The sequence below is a fragment of the Jaculus jaculus genome, chromosome X (assembly GCF_020740685.1).
Source record: "Jaculus jaculus isolate mJacJac1 chromosome X, mJacJac1.mat.Y.cur, whole genome shotgun sequence".
NCBI lineage: Eukaryota > Metazoa > Chordata > Mammalia > Rodentia > Dipodidae > Jaculus > Jaculus jaculus.
In genome coordinates, this window is record NC_059125.1 from 148,861,865 (window position 1) to 148,874,725 (window position 12,861).

General features: G+C 42.1%; 1 protein-coding gene across 7 annotated transcripts in view; it reads left to right on the forward strand.

Moving 5' to 3' along the window:
- The window catches only part of Mtmr1 (myotubularin related protein 1), a 72,788-nt gene that overhangs the window by 31,246 nt on the left and 28,681 nt on the right, over positions 1-12,861 (forward strand). For all 7 annotated transcript variants that reach the window (XM_045140421.1, XM_045140422.1, XM_012951311.2 and 4 more), the window contains 6 exons: positions 2,220-2,314; positions 2,642-2,749; positions 6,828-6,929; positions 7,415-7,498; positions 8,032-8,181; positions 9,301-9,489. In XM_045140421.1, the coding sequence (XP_044996356.1) occupies positions 2,220-2,314; positions 2,642-2,749; positions 6,828-6,929; positions 7,415-7,498; positions 8,032-8,181; positions 9,301-9,489 (728 nt within the window). The remainder of the gene's footprint in view (positions 1-2,219; positions 2,315-2,641; positions 2,750-6,827; positions 6,930-7,414; positions 7,499-8,031; positions 8,182-9,300; positions 9,490-12,861) is intronic.

The following is a 12,861-nucleotide window of genomic DNA, read 5'->3' on the forward strand; positions in this document are numbered from 1 at the left end:
GGCTTCACAGGCAAGCGCTTAACCGCTAAGCCATCTCTCCAGCCCTCATGATTTTTTTTAAGACACATGGAGTTGAGATCTTACTCTCATCCATAATCTGACAGTCTCTGCCCTTTTTTTCAAGATAGGCTCTCACTGTAGCCCAAGCTGACCTGGAACTCTGTGTAGCTCCAGGCTAGCCTTGAACTCACAGTGATCCTCCTAGGGTCTCCCAAGTGTTGGGATTAAAAGCATGCACCACCATACTGGCAATCTTTGTCTTTTTAAATTGGGGCATTTGGACCATTTACATATGTGTAATTGTTAATATAATTAGGCTTAAATTTACCATATTGTCATTTGTTTTCTTTTTTCTGTTTGTTATTGTTTTTCTTCTTTTCATTGTTGCTGTGCTGGAGACTAAACTTAAGTCCATCTGCTTGCTGTGCACGTATTTTACAACTGAGCTCTATCCCTAGCCCCAAGTAAGAGCTTACTAAGATTACAGTTTATCTAATAACGTTTGTAATAGTAGCTGTCACAGTCAGCTTCACATTGCTGGGGTGAACCTCCATACCAGATACAGTTTATGGGAGAAACAGGATTTATTTACAGATCCAGGGGAAGTTCCATAATGGGGGAAGAAGCTGGCCCCCTTTCACAGGTCCACGCAGAGAGAAATACCACCACCAGCACCACAAGCAAGGACACTCAGGAACCCCAGGCAGAGCTCAAGCGCCCTGCATGTCTTAGGCTGAAATTCAGATCCGCCCCCTAACATACCTTTGGACTGGAACCCTAGGATCCACCCACAGTGACATCAAATTACAAGCTTGAATAAAACTCATCAATCTATTGGGAGACATCCGTTCAAACTAGCACAGTATCTATAATTCTTTTTTGTTATTTTACTGGTGACTGTAGATCATTTACTTACCACAGTCTTCCTTCAGGTGTTTTTTTTTTTTTTTTTCACTGCTTTATGTGTAGGATTAGCACTGTACAAGTTATACCTCCATATGTCCCCTCCAGCCTCTGTTACTGTTATCATCTACTCTACTTGTGTATGTGTTATACATCCCATGCTGTATGGCCTTTATTTTTTTTCCTTTAAAGGATGGAATAGTAATAATGCCTCATCATTCTACAGAAACACTGGCTGGCTCCCTGACAACCTCTCTGGCCTCATGACCCCTCATCCTCACTGCACTCTTTGATGCAAGCCATACTGACTAACTTCTAACAACCTCACACTCTGACTGCTTTCCTCATGAGTTCAAGGGATATTTTTCTGAGCTTCACTGTGTGTCCACATTGTTGTAGTAGCATTTGTCAGGTATAGTGTATTGATGATTTCTGTGTAGTATCTTACATGCCTGTGGCTGCTTATGAGCAGGGACTATGTCCAATTGTACCTGGAACCACAGCAATAGAAGACATTCAGTGCATACTGAATTATAGAAATATTTAATGGGAGGCCTTTGAGAATTTGGCTGAGTGGCAGTTTTAGTCTCTTTAATCACTCCACTAAGACTTATGTATAGTTCTGTACGTTCCTGTCATCCCAACATGCCAGTGGGATGGTATTTTGGGAAAGTCATGATGATGGGGGATCTTTATGATACGTGCAAGCCTCTTAGTACTCCCAATAATGAAATATGTTATTCACTTGATTGATAAGAAAAGAAAGTTAAAAATTGGTAAGGAATTTGAAGCAAGTCACCTTTGTCCCATTGTTCCTATGAGCTCCACTTGTAACAGGTATACAGCCTACAGCTTACACCTAGTCAGGAAATAGCCTTTTTCTGCTTGTATCATCTGTAAAACAGTTTCCCTTGGAAGTGCATTAGGGGGCATTGTTTAGCTTTCATTAGTTTTAAATAGCAGCAATTTATAAAATGATAGCCTAGTGTCTTCAGAGTTTAATTAATGTTTTGAACATCATTAATTTATCACCCAGGGAAAATGTTAGTGACGTGGACAAAATTATGAAATATGACTCACTATATGCCCTTTTACTTAAAACTTCATTAACTAGCAAAGTAGAGCTTTGTTCTAAAAATTGAACTTTATTAGAAGACTCTCCATGTATATCATTATATAAAGTAATAATTGATACAATTGTATGGCTTTAAAGTCCTAGACACTGTAATCATAAGTGTATGTATGGAAGCACGTACTGAGAGTTACTGAAGCACAAGTGTATGGCAGTCGTTGCTACTTTGCCTTTTTTCTTTCAGTGAAAGATGTCATGTATATCTGCCCATTTATGGGAGCAGTGAGTGGAACTCTGACAGTGACGGACTTTAAAATGTACTTCAAAAACGTAGAGAGGGTGAGTTCTTATCCTTTGCTTTACTTTTAAAATCTTGTGAACAGTAAAAGAAAATAAACAGTCCCCTGAATGCTCTTCACAGGGAGGTAATAGGAGTATGAGTTTTAAGGTGTCATGTTTGCATATTACCATTTAGACCGGGGGGGGGGGTTCATTGCAGTGTCAGGATAGGCCTTATAAGCTATGAATAAATCACACCCCCCTCGCAGCTGTGGCAAAGAAAACAATTCAAAGTAAACAAGCAGGTCTTGTAACCCTGAAAAGACTTAAAACATGAAACCTGTTGACTGCCCTCGAGAGGCACTAATTCTACATTTTGAAACCTAGGACCCGCATTTCATCCTTGATGTTCCCCTTGGAGTGATCAGCAGAGTTGAGAAGATTGGAGCACAGAGCCATGGTGACAATTCTTGTGGCATAGAGATCGTGTGCAAGGTAGACTATAAACATATGGAGATGAAAAGGGGGCTGTCAGCTCAGATTTTGGACTCATTCATTTTGGTTTTTGTGTAATTAGAGTAATTTATATTGTTTTTAGGCCAACACCTATTTGACTCTCATATCAAACTGTAGTGTAATCCATCCAAGTAGTCCTTTTCTAAAATGGAAGTGTTTTTAGTTGATGTGACCTATACACCTAAGTGCTGGCATTATTTGTCATATCTCAGAGAAACCAAATGGGAAGCAGAGATCAGTACTTTTCCCCAGTTTGCTGTTTTAAGACAACCCTTCAAAGCAATGGATAATAAAAGGCTTCCTTGGGCTGGAGAGATGGCTTAGCGGTTAAGCGCTTGCCTGTGAAGCCTAAGGACCCCGGTTCGAGGCTCGGTTCCCCAGGTCCCACGTTAGCCAGATGCACAAGGGGGCGCACACGTCTGGAGTTCGTTTGCAGAGGCTGGAAGCCCTGGCGCGCCCATTCTCTCTCTCTCCCTCTATCTGTCTTTCTCCCTGTGTCTGTCACTCTCAAATAAATAAATAAATAAAAATTTAAAAAATAAAAATAAAAAAAATAAAAGGCTTCCTTAAGGAGGTTGTAAAGATGGCTCAGTGAGTAAAAGTGCTTGCTGTGCAAACTTGAGGACCAGAGGGGTCTGAATTGGATTCCCCACACCCACATGAAAAGCTGGATGTGGGGCTGGAGAGATGGCTTAGCGGTTAAGCACTTGCCTGTGAAGCCTAAGGACCCCGGTTCGAGGCTCGGTTCCCCAGGTCCCACGTTAGCCAGATGCACAAGGGGGCGCACGCGTCTGGAGTTCGTTTGCAGAGGCTGGAAGCCCTGGCGCGCCCATTTGCTCTCTCTCTCCCTCTACCTGTCTTTCTCTCTGTGTCTGTCGCTCTCAAATAAATAAATAAAAAATTTAAAAAAAAAAGCTGGATGTGGCCCCACACGCTTGTAAGTGCAGTCCTACAAGGGGTGGAGACAGGAGAGTCGGGGGCTCACTGATGATCCTGCCCCATCCAAACCAGCGACTCCAGGTTCAGTGAGAAACTGTCATCAGCAACCAGTGTGGAGAAGTGATAGAGGATGCTGATGTTCTCTCCTGGACTCTGCACACATGCACATAGGACACACACACTACATTCTACATGCATCTACACGTGCATGCACACACACTACATTCTACATTGTACACACATCTACACACACACACACACACAGATCTCTTACAGGAGCAGCATGTTTTGTAATTTTTGTAATTAAAGCTTCGTGCCTAGGTTGGGTTTTTCTACCTTAAGCTGTGTTCATCTGTTTTTGTGCTTCCCTCAAGGAGTTAAATATGAATGTGTGAGAGCACTTTAATGATAGTCACTTAAGAAATAACCCCCAAATAACTGACTGCTATTCCCACAATGCCTAACACACAACCCCATAAGAAATACCTGCAACCCCACTGAGGAGGGCCCCCAGCGGAATGGGGGCAGGAGCAAGGGAAAAGAGGGTACCAACACATGACATAGCCATATGAAGTATGTTGTTAATAATTTAAAAAGATTAAAACTTTTAAGAAGTAGGAAAAAAGAAATACCCATAATGCATATGTTTTATACCAGTGACTTTGATTCATGTAATACAGCTTACTAAAATCTGACCCATGTTACCAGGCAGAGGATCCTGCCTACAGACTCATCGAGGCCTCTTCCAAACTTGGGCTTTGGATTCCGCCAAACCCATCTGTTTGGCGTGTTGGGATCTCTTAGGACAGCTGTCCTTGGTTGGCCCTAGCATGCAGTTGATTCTTTCTTTTCTTTTCTCCTCCCCTCACCTCCCCTCCTTTTTTTTTGGATACCTTTACTTTTATAGCTCATGAACCTGCTGGCTTACTAGACTCAGGTTAGGCAAACAGTTCAGGATTTTAACATACAAGGGTGACATGAACAATTCTGTGATTATTTTGAAAACTGTCATTGCCTTGTAATTGTTTCTTGGCTGTGATGGAGTTGGAAGCTAGGGTCTCCTACATGCCATGCAAATGCTCCACCACCGAGCTACATCTTAACCCCTTCTCAGAATTCTTCCCATTTCCTCACATGCACATAAAAATGCACACAAAACTCTCCTTCCTTCCCCCCCCATATGGTTGTTGATGGAACCTAGAGACATGCTAAGCATGTGCTGTACCACTGAGCTACACCCTAGCTCCACACAAGGTTCTTTGCCCATGCTTTTCTATGGCTTAAGATGCTTTTCCCTTTGGACAAGTGAGTTACCAGGGTGTGTGTGTACAGCCAGTGTAGCTTGAAGGGTGGGTGTATCAGGAAATTGTGTTCTTTTGGCATGTGTCCTATGACTGTTTTACTGAGATATTTTTATGGCTGGCATTTGTTAACAGCTGATTTAGTGTTTCTTAGCCTGGAATTACTAAGGCCAGGCTTCCTGCTCTCAGCACATGTCTAAGTGCCTAACAAGGTGTGGGGTTTTATATTTTTAACAGATGATAACTGCAGTACAAAGTCTGTATGTAGTCAATCTCGCCTCCCCAAGCATATAGCCACCCTGTTCCACTCCCTGTAGGCTCCCACTTACCAATTCCTTATGTTACCCTTAGTGACGCTGTGTGCATGGAAACATGGAGGTCGTGCTCCTCCTTTTTCCCTGACAGTGTGTCTTGGAATTCTCTGATGAGTGCTTGTTACACAGAGCTGTATCTTGTTTTTGTAAAAAAAAAAAAAATTACTTATTTTTTTGCAAGGAGAGGTAGAGGAAAAAAGTGAATGAATATGAGAATAAGTGCACCAGGGCCTCAAGCCTTTGCAAACGAACTCCAGATCTATGTACCACTTTTTGCATTTGTCTTTTATGTGGGTACTGTGGAATCGAACCCAGGTCCTTAGGCTTTGTAGGCAAGTGTCTTAACCACTGAACTATTTCTCCAACCCTACATCTTGTTTTTAAGAAGCCTTTAGAATTCCATGAGCTCTACTGTAGTTTATTTAACTGTGACCCCTAACGACAGACATTGGAGTTATTGCTATTCTTAGGCTGTTATAAATAGTATCATAATTTTATTTCCCAAACTAATGTTGATTTGTGGTTATGTGTACATCAAATTCCATTTAATGTTAAGAATGAGATTTGGCCGGGCATGGTGGCTCATGCCTTAAATCCCAGCACTTGGGAGGCAGAGGTAGGAGGATTGCCGTGAGTTCAAGGCCTACATAGTGAATTCCAGGTCATCCCGGACCAGAGTGAAACACTACCTCGAAAAAAAAAAAAATAACAAAAGAATGAGATTTGTGTGCTTACCTGACATGTGAATAGACTTAAGGTTGGGAGGCAATGCTTAAAACATTGTCATAAGAAGAGGTCATGCTGGCCTTGGTGGACTAGCTTCTGCTGTCTTGTGCCTGGCCTTTGGCCATCAGCTTACATGGTAGGGGGTGGGGTGGTTCATGAAACTGTGATCTTAAGAAACAGCACTATATTGCCACAAAAATGTTATTGTAGGCTGGGCGTGATGGCGCATGCCAGCACTCAGGAGGCAGAGGTAGGTGGATCGCTAAGTTCAAGGCTATCCTGAGACTACAGAGTGAATTCCAGGTCAGCTTGGGCTAGAGCGAGACCCTAGCTTGAAAAAAAACAAACAAAAACAAAACAAAAAAGAGGTTATTGAAGGCCACAGTCTCCACGTGATGTGGACTTCTTTCAACAGTGGGGAGAAGCCTCTGACACATTTTTGCTGCACACATGAGGCTCTTGCAGCAGTTTGCTGTACACAACGCATTCCATAGCATGTCCTTACCAGTAACAGCACAAGACATGGCGGCCTGGCTTTTGTGTATCTTGTTATAAGGTATGTATTTTGATTGTCCTCTCTGCACATATGCCTTGTATCCAGTTTCCTAAGTTTTCCAATCTCACTGGAAGTACTTTTAAATTGCCTTCCATTAGTTGGAGAATGATATAACATAGAATGAGCATGAACACAAATACTTTTAGCTATTTATAACATGATGTCTGGCAAGCAGGTGCTAACTAGATGTTGAATAACTGAGTTTGTGAATTGCTCACTAGGATATGAGGAATTTGAGACTTGCATATAAACAAGAGGAGCAGCGTAAACTTGGAATCTTTGAAAACCTCAACAAACATGCATTTCCCCTTTCAAATGGGCAGGTAAATGTACCAAAGTAACCCTTTTCTGCATGCATTTATGGGGGGCACATAACTTCATATTTAATTGTTCTTTCTTCAGAGGCTATCTTTTTTCTGTTAGTAGCTAAATTGGCATATTTGAAAATTTAAATTTATTTATTTATTTGAGAGAGAGAGAGAGAGAGAGAGAGAGAGGCAGATAGAGAAAACTGGAGCACCAGGACCTCCAGCCACTGGAAACAAACTCCGGATTCATGAGCCACCTTGTGCATCTGGCTTATATGGTACTAGGGAATTGAACCTGGGGCCTTAGGCTTTGTAAGGAAGTGTCTTAAGTGCTAAGCCATCTCTCCAGCCCAGGATATTTGAATTTTTAACTTCTGTGTAGTGATTACAAAGAGCTGTTTATTTGTTACTTCAGAATTTGCAATGAAAAAATATTTAATATTTGCTATAGGATAATAAATACTGACTACATATTTTGTGGGGTTCTTTTTTGTGTGTAGGCACTATTTGCATTCAACTATAAAGAAAAGTTTCCAATTAATGGCTGGAAAGTATATGACCCAGTATGTGAATATAAGAGACAGGTAGAGTATGTTGTTTTTCAAACTTAAATATCATTTTCTGTACTAAAAGGATAGAGATGTAATAGATGAGAAAACAGTTTTCCAACAACTGTTACCTGGGCCTAACTTTTTTCTAGCTGGTATAGCCTTCATTTCTTGGGTGCTACCTTCTATGCTAAACCCTGGACTCTGTTGGGTTGCTCATCATTTTCCAGAGGGTAAGTGGGATTCAAGGACAGGAATTTTAACATTCCGATCTCCCAGATTCTCCCCCCCCCATCCCTTCCTCCTTTCCTTCCTTCTTTCCTTATGCTAGGCAAGTGCCATTAAACCACACCCTAGCCTCTTCCAGATGGTTTCTGTTACATGAGCTCATAAAAAGTTGATGAGTAAGGATCAACCTTTCTGAGATAAGCTTTGAGGAACTGTTATATAACCATGAACACATTATAAATGAATTCTTGTTTGGAAAGATAGATATGATTCATACTTAGTATTTTTCTCAAAGTAGAAATGCATAGTTTCCCCCTTCCTTCTCTTCTCATGTCTTTCAGGGCTTGCCAAATGAGAGTTGGAAGTTTTGCAGAATAAACACTAATTATGAGTTTTGTGATACCTACCCTGCCATCTTTGTTGTGCCAAGTAGTGTAAAAGATGATGACCTTTCAAAAGTGGCAGCCTTTCGAGCAAAAGGCAGAATCCCTGTAAGTAACAAGCCATTTACATAGAAACATATGGTGGATGCCAGACCTAATGTGGAAAGACAGGACAATCTAGGGAAATAAATGGAAAGCAGGAAAGCTAATGTATAAACCTTAATCTACCTTTCTATGATTCTTAAGAAAACCCTTATAGAAATAGCTTATGGTATGCCTTCCCCCTTGGATATTTCCTTTTTTGAGATGAAGGGAAACTAGTTATGCTCTCACAGTGTAGTAGAGAAAAACCAGAAGAGTAGCAAGGGTATGCTGATACACTAACAATATATCTCACTCATTTCACCATGCCGCCCAAGAGAAAAGACAATCTTCCTTTGTGCTCAGTGGGCTAGCTGCATGGAAGGGACACCGTTATTGAGACAGTTGTAGCTAGAAGGAAGTGATGGGTTTTGCCCAGAGTTTGCATGAGGAATAAACCTTGGCCTCTGGAAGAAAATGGGAAGTCATGACAGTTTCAATTTGTTTTTTGAAGATTGGCCTCTTTTTTGTTGTTTATTTTTATTTATTTATCTGAAAGTGACAAAGAAAGAGAGAAAGAGGCAGAGAGTGAGAGAGAATGGGCCTCCAGCCACTGCAAACGAACTCCAGATGCACGTGCCACCTTGTGCATCTGGCTTACGTGGGTCCTGGGGAATCAAGCCTCGAACCGGGGTCTTTAGGCTTCACAGGCAAGCGCTTAAGTGCTAAGCCATCTCTCTAACCAGACAGTTTCAAATTTTATAACAGACTATATATACACTTTGATCTCACCCTGCCACTTATCTTGTGGAGATACAGAGATATTTTAATATTAGAAGACAAATGAAGAAATCAGCTAATCAAATAGGAATGGACCCAGGTTTTGAACATAGTAGTTTGACGTAAGTTTTATTTTGCTTAGAATGATAGGATTTTAGAGGTGGAAGGGAAGTTTTCAAGACTGTCTAGTCAGATCTGTTTGAACCTGACCAGAGCAGACCACTGCAGTGCTATGGTTTGCCTGCCCTCTCTCCACTGTGAGCTAAACCTTCACAAGAGTCTGTGCTTTTCCTAACAGTTATTTAGATCATGTACTGTTGTAGTAATAATACTTAATTGCCAGTATTTGTTGCTTAAAAACATTAGGTGTTGTCATGGATTCATCCGGAAAGTCAGGCAACAATTACACGCTGTAGCCAGCCACTGGTGGGTCCCAATGACAAACGCTGCAAAGAAGATGAAAAATACTTGCAAACAATAATGGATGCTAATGCACAGTCACACAAACTTACCATCTTTGATGCACGGCAGAACAGTGTTGCTGATACCAACAAGGTATGTTCTCAGTAACCTTTCACAAACATTAGCTGTTGGCTCATGTATTTTCTTTTTTTTTTTTTTTTTAATTTTAATTTTTTTTTTAAATTAAATTTAATTTATTAGTTTTCTTTTCAGTAAATACAGGCAGTTTGGTACCATTATTTAGGCTCATCTGTGATCTACCCCCTCCCATTAGACCCTCCTTATTATTGAAAATGGGTCGTGCATTGTGGAGTTAGCCCCCAGTTATTAGTATGATAAATGTCTCTGAAAATCATGACCCAACATGTAACTCTGACATTCTTTCCGCCCCCTCTTCCGCAAGATTTCCCTGAGCCATGTTGGGTTCATTTTTGGTCTGCTTCAGTGCTGAGGTGTTGGGGGCCTCTGAGGCTCTGGCTCTCTGATTTGGTAGGAGTTGATGTTTCTCTGCATTGATCTCCTTCCCCTTTGTGCTGGTATCCAGTTCACAGGAAAACAACACCCTTGCTTATTTCGCCAGTTGTCCTTAGTTTCAGTTGGGCCCCTTCTGAGGTATGTTGGGGCAGCTCTCTTCTTAGGATCTGCATCTATCTGGAAAAGAGAAGCAGATTCTCCAACGGAGAGTAAGTTAGCACCCAGAAAATTGAGATAACACTTACTTTTTTGATAGACAGTTTGATAGGTGTAGGCCCTCTTATACCCCGTGATTGATGGTAGCTTGATATTGTAGAGTGGGCTTGTGTTTGGGTATGGTTCTGACTTGTTTCCCAGCTCCAGCTAAGGGTCTAGTACCACTGAGTGGATCAGTTAGCCAAATCAAGAGCAATTGATTCCTCACCATGGCTGTGTACCACTATTGCACTTGTGTATTTTCTAAAAACCATTATACATTTGGGAAAAGCCCCCGTCTGATCTTTGAATCTTTTGGAGTCATCTATGGCTGTCCCTCCCTGGTTAATACTCTTGGGCATATGTTTGAGGTCTTGCCTCTTCACTGCTTTTCCACAGTCTTGTCCAATGAATCAGTTAAGCAGAGACACAGAAAGAATGAAGAAGTATTTTAGTGAATCAACCATGAGGCCCTTGGAAGTCCTAATAAATATAGTGATTATTTGACTAATTCATACCTGGTACGAAGCTCTTTTAGAATGAACTCAGTCATGTGAAACTGTGCAAATACACAAGGTTCCCACAAACCACATAAAACAGTGGTAGCATGCATCTGGTGACAGTGAGATGTATACCTCTTCAAATAGCCCCCATACATTCTCCACTAGCTTCTTTGTATCTATTGAATGTGTCCAGGTCAGGTCTCACTCAGTACCTGCTTTCCAAGTAGGAAAGGCTTTAATGTGAGTAATTTCTGTTTCCCATTGATGACTTCCCAATTTCTGTTATAGTAGGCAAGCATTTGATAGTCAGAGGTCTTTGCTCTCTTGTCAAGTACTTTCTAGTACTAGAAAGCTAATGACCATCTGATGCCTACTTGTAAAATGACACTTGCTATTCAGAGACAAAGTGCTAGGGAAATACAAAGGCTGACAAAGTGAGGTGCTATTGCTAGGTATAAGCTAGGCATGCTGGGAAGCTGGAGATGGAATGGCTAGTCCTGCTGTAGACTTAGCTAGGGCTTTACAAAAAAGGTGCCACTTGAACTGGCTTTGTATAGTCAGTGGGGAGAGCATTCCATACAGCATGAGTCCCTATCTGTCTCAGTCAGCTTCTCATTGTAGTGACAAAATACCTGACAAAAATCAGTTTAATGGAGGAAAAGTGTGGCAGGAGCAGGAAGCTGGGGTCACATTGGCACATCAACAGGGAGGAGGAAGACAGTGCAAAGAATGCTTGATGCTCAACTAGCTTTCTCCTTTTTATACAGTCCAGGAACCCAGTCCATGCGATGGTACCACCTGTAGTTCGGGTAGGGGTAGGGCTGGGGGTAGATCTTCCCACCTAATCCAGAAAAATCCCTCACAGATATGACCAGTGATTTCTTTCCATGGTAATTCTAAATCCTGTCAAGTTGACAACCAGTGATTAGCCATCACACTCTTCTTCAATGGTGTGACAGGACACGCCCTTTATAAGAATGCCAGGAAAGGAGGATGCCCTGGCGCATGGTCATTACCTCACCAGTTAGTGCCTCTGCTTTACTTTGTCATCAGCTTGCTCTTCTTTCCTCAGTGAGTATTCCATAATCAACTGTAGTCTCCAAAATATCAGCTTCCTACCTCCATGGGGGCCATCCCTGAGAAAGCATTCCTTTCACATTTGCTGTTCTTACTAATGACCTTCCGTGGACCACTCTATTCTCTTGGCTTTTATGGGCCCGCTCTCCAGCCTGGCCTTCTTAGTGTCTTTTCACTGGCTCCTCTTCATCTTTTGATTTTCAAGTGGCATTGCTTTTGAACTTGGTCTGGGGGTCCTCTAGCAATCTCCCAGCCAGGACACAAACACCATCACTGTGCTGAGTCATACAGAGCAGTGTGTCCTGCCCAGATACCTCCTGAGACTGAGACTGAATCTCCATCCCGCTGCATGGCTGCCATCTCCAGTTGCAATCTCCCAGGCTTCACAACCTCAGACATAGTATGATAGGGTTTTTGACTCAGTTCTCCTGGGCTGCCTCCTGATTCTGCCACTCAGTGCTCTGTAGAAACCTGGGCAAGTGATTTTTAACCTCTTGTGCAAAATGAGAAATGAGACCAGAGTCCTAAATAGAGGGTTAAATGAGGATTAAGAATAGCACATATGAAGACCTCTCCATGGTGGCAGGCACATTCTTAGTATTCTGTACATGCTGCTGCTAAGCTGGCCTCTGGGGTCATGGGATCATACAGAAGTCTGACTTGGATGGCACTGCAGTCAGGTTCGCATTGCTAGCAGAAAACACAACTTTGAGCAGCTTGTGGGTGGGGGGGAGGCTTATTTTGGCTTACAGACTTGAGGGGTAGTTCCACGATGGCAGAGGAAAATGATGGCATGAGCAAAGGGTGGACATCACCTTCTAGCCAACATCATATGGACAACAGCAACAGGAGAGTGTGCCAAACACTGGCAAGGAAAAGCTTTCTATAACATCTATAAGCCCCCCCCCCCCATACTCTGCCTCCAGGAGGATCCAGTTTCCAAATTGCCACCATCTGAGGTCCTAGCATTCAGAGCACCTAAGTTTATGGGGGACACCTGAATCAAACCACTACAGATGGTGACTTGTAGTGTTGGTTACTAACATGGGAAAAATGGGGACAGGAACAGGCCAGGGAAGATACTAGTTCCTAAGGCTAGAACACAAACCACCTTAGATTTTGGGTATAAAACAACAGAAATGTAGTCTGAAAATTCTGGCGGCTAGAAGTCCAAAATGTCAGCACTTTGTGCTCCCTGCAGTCTTCAGGAAAGAGT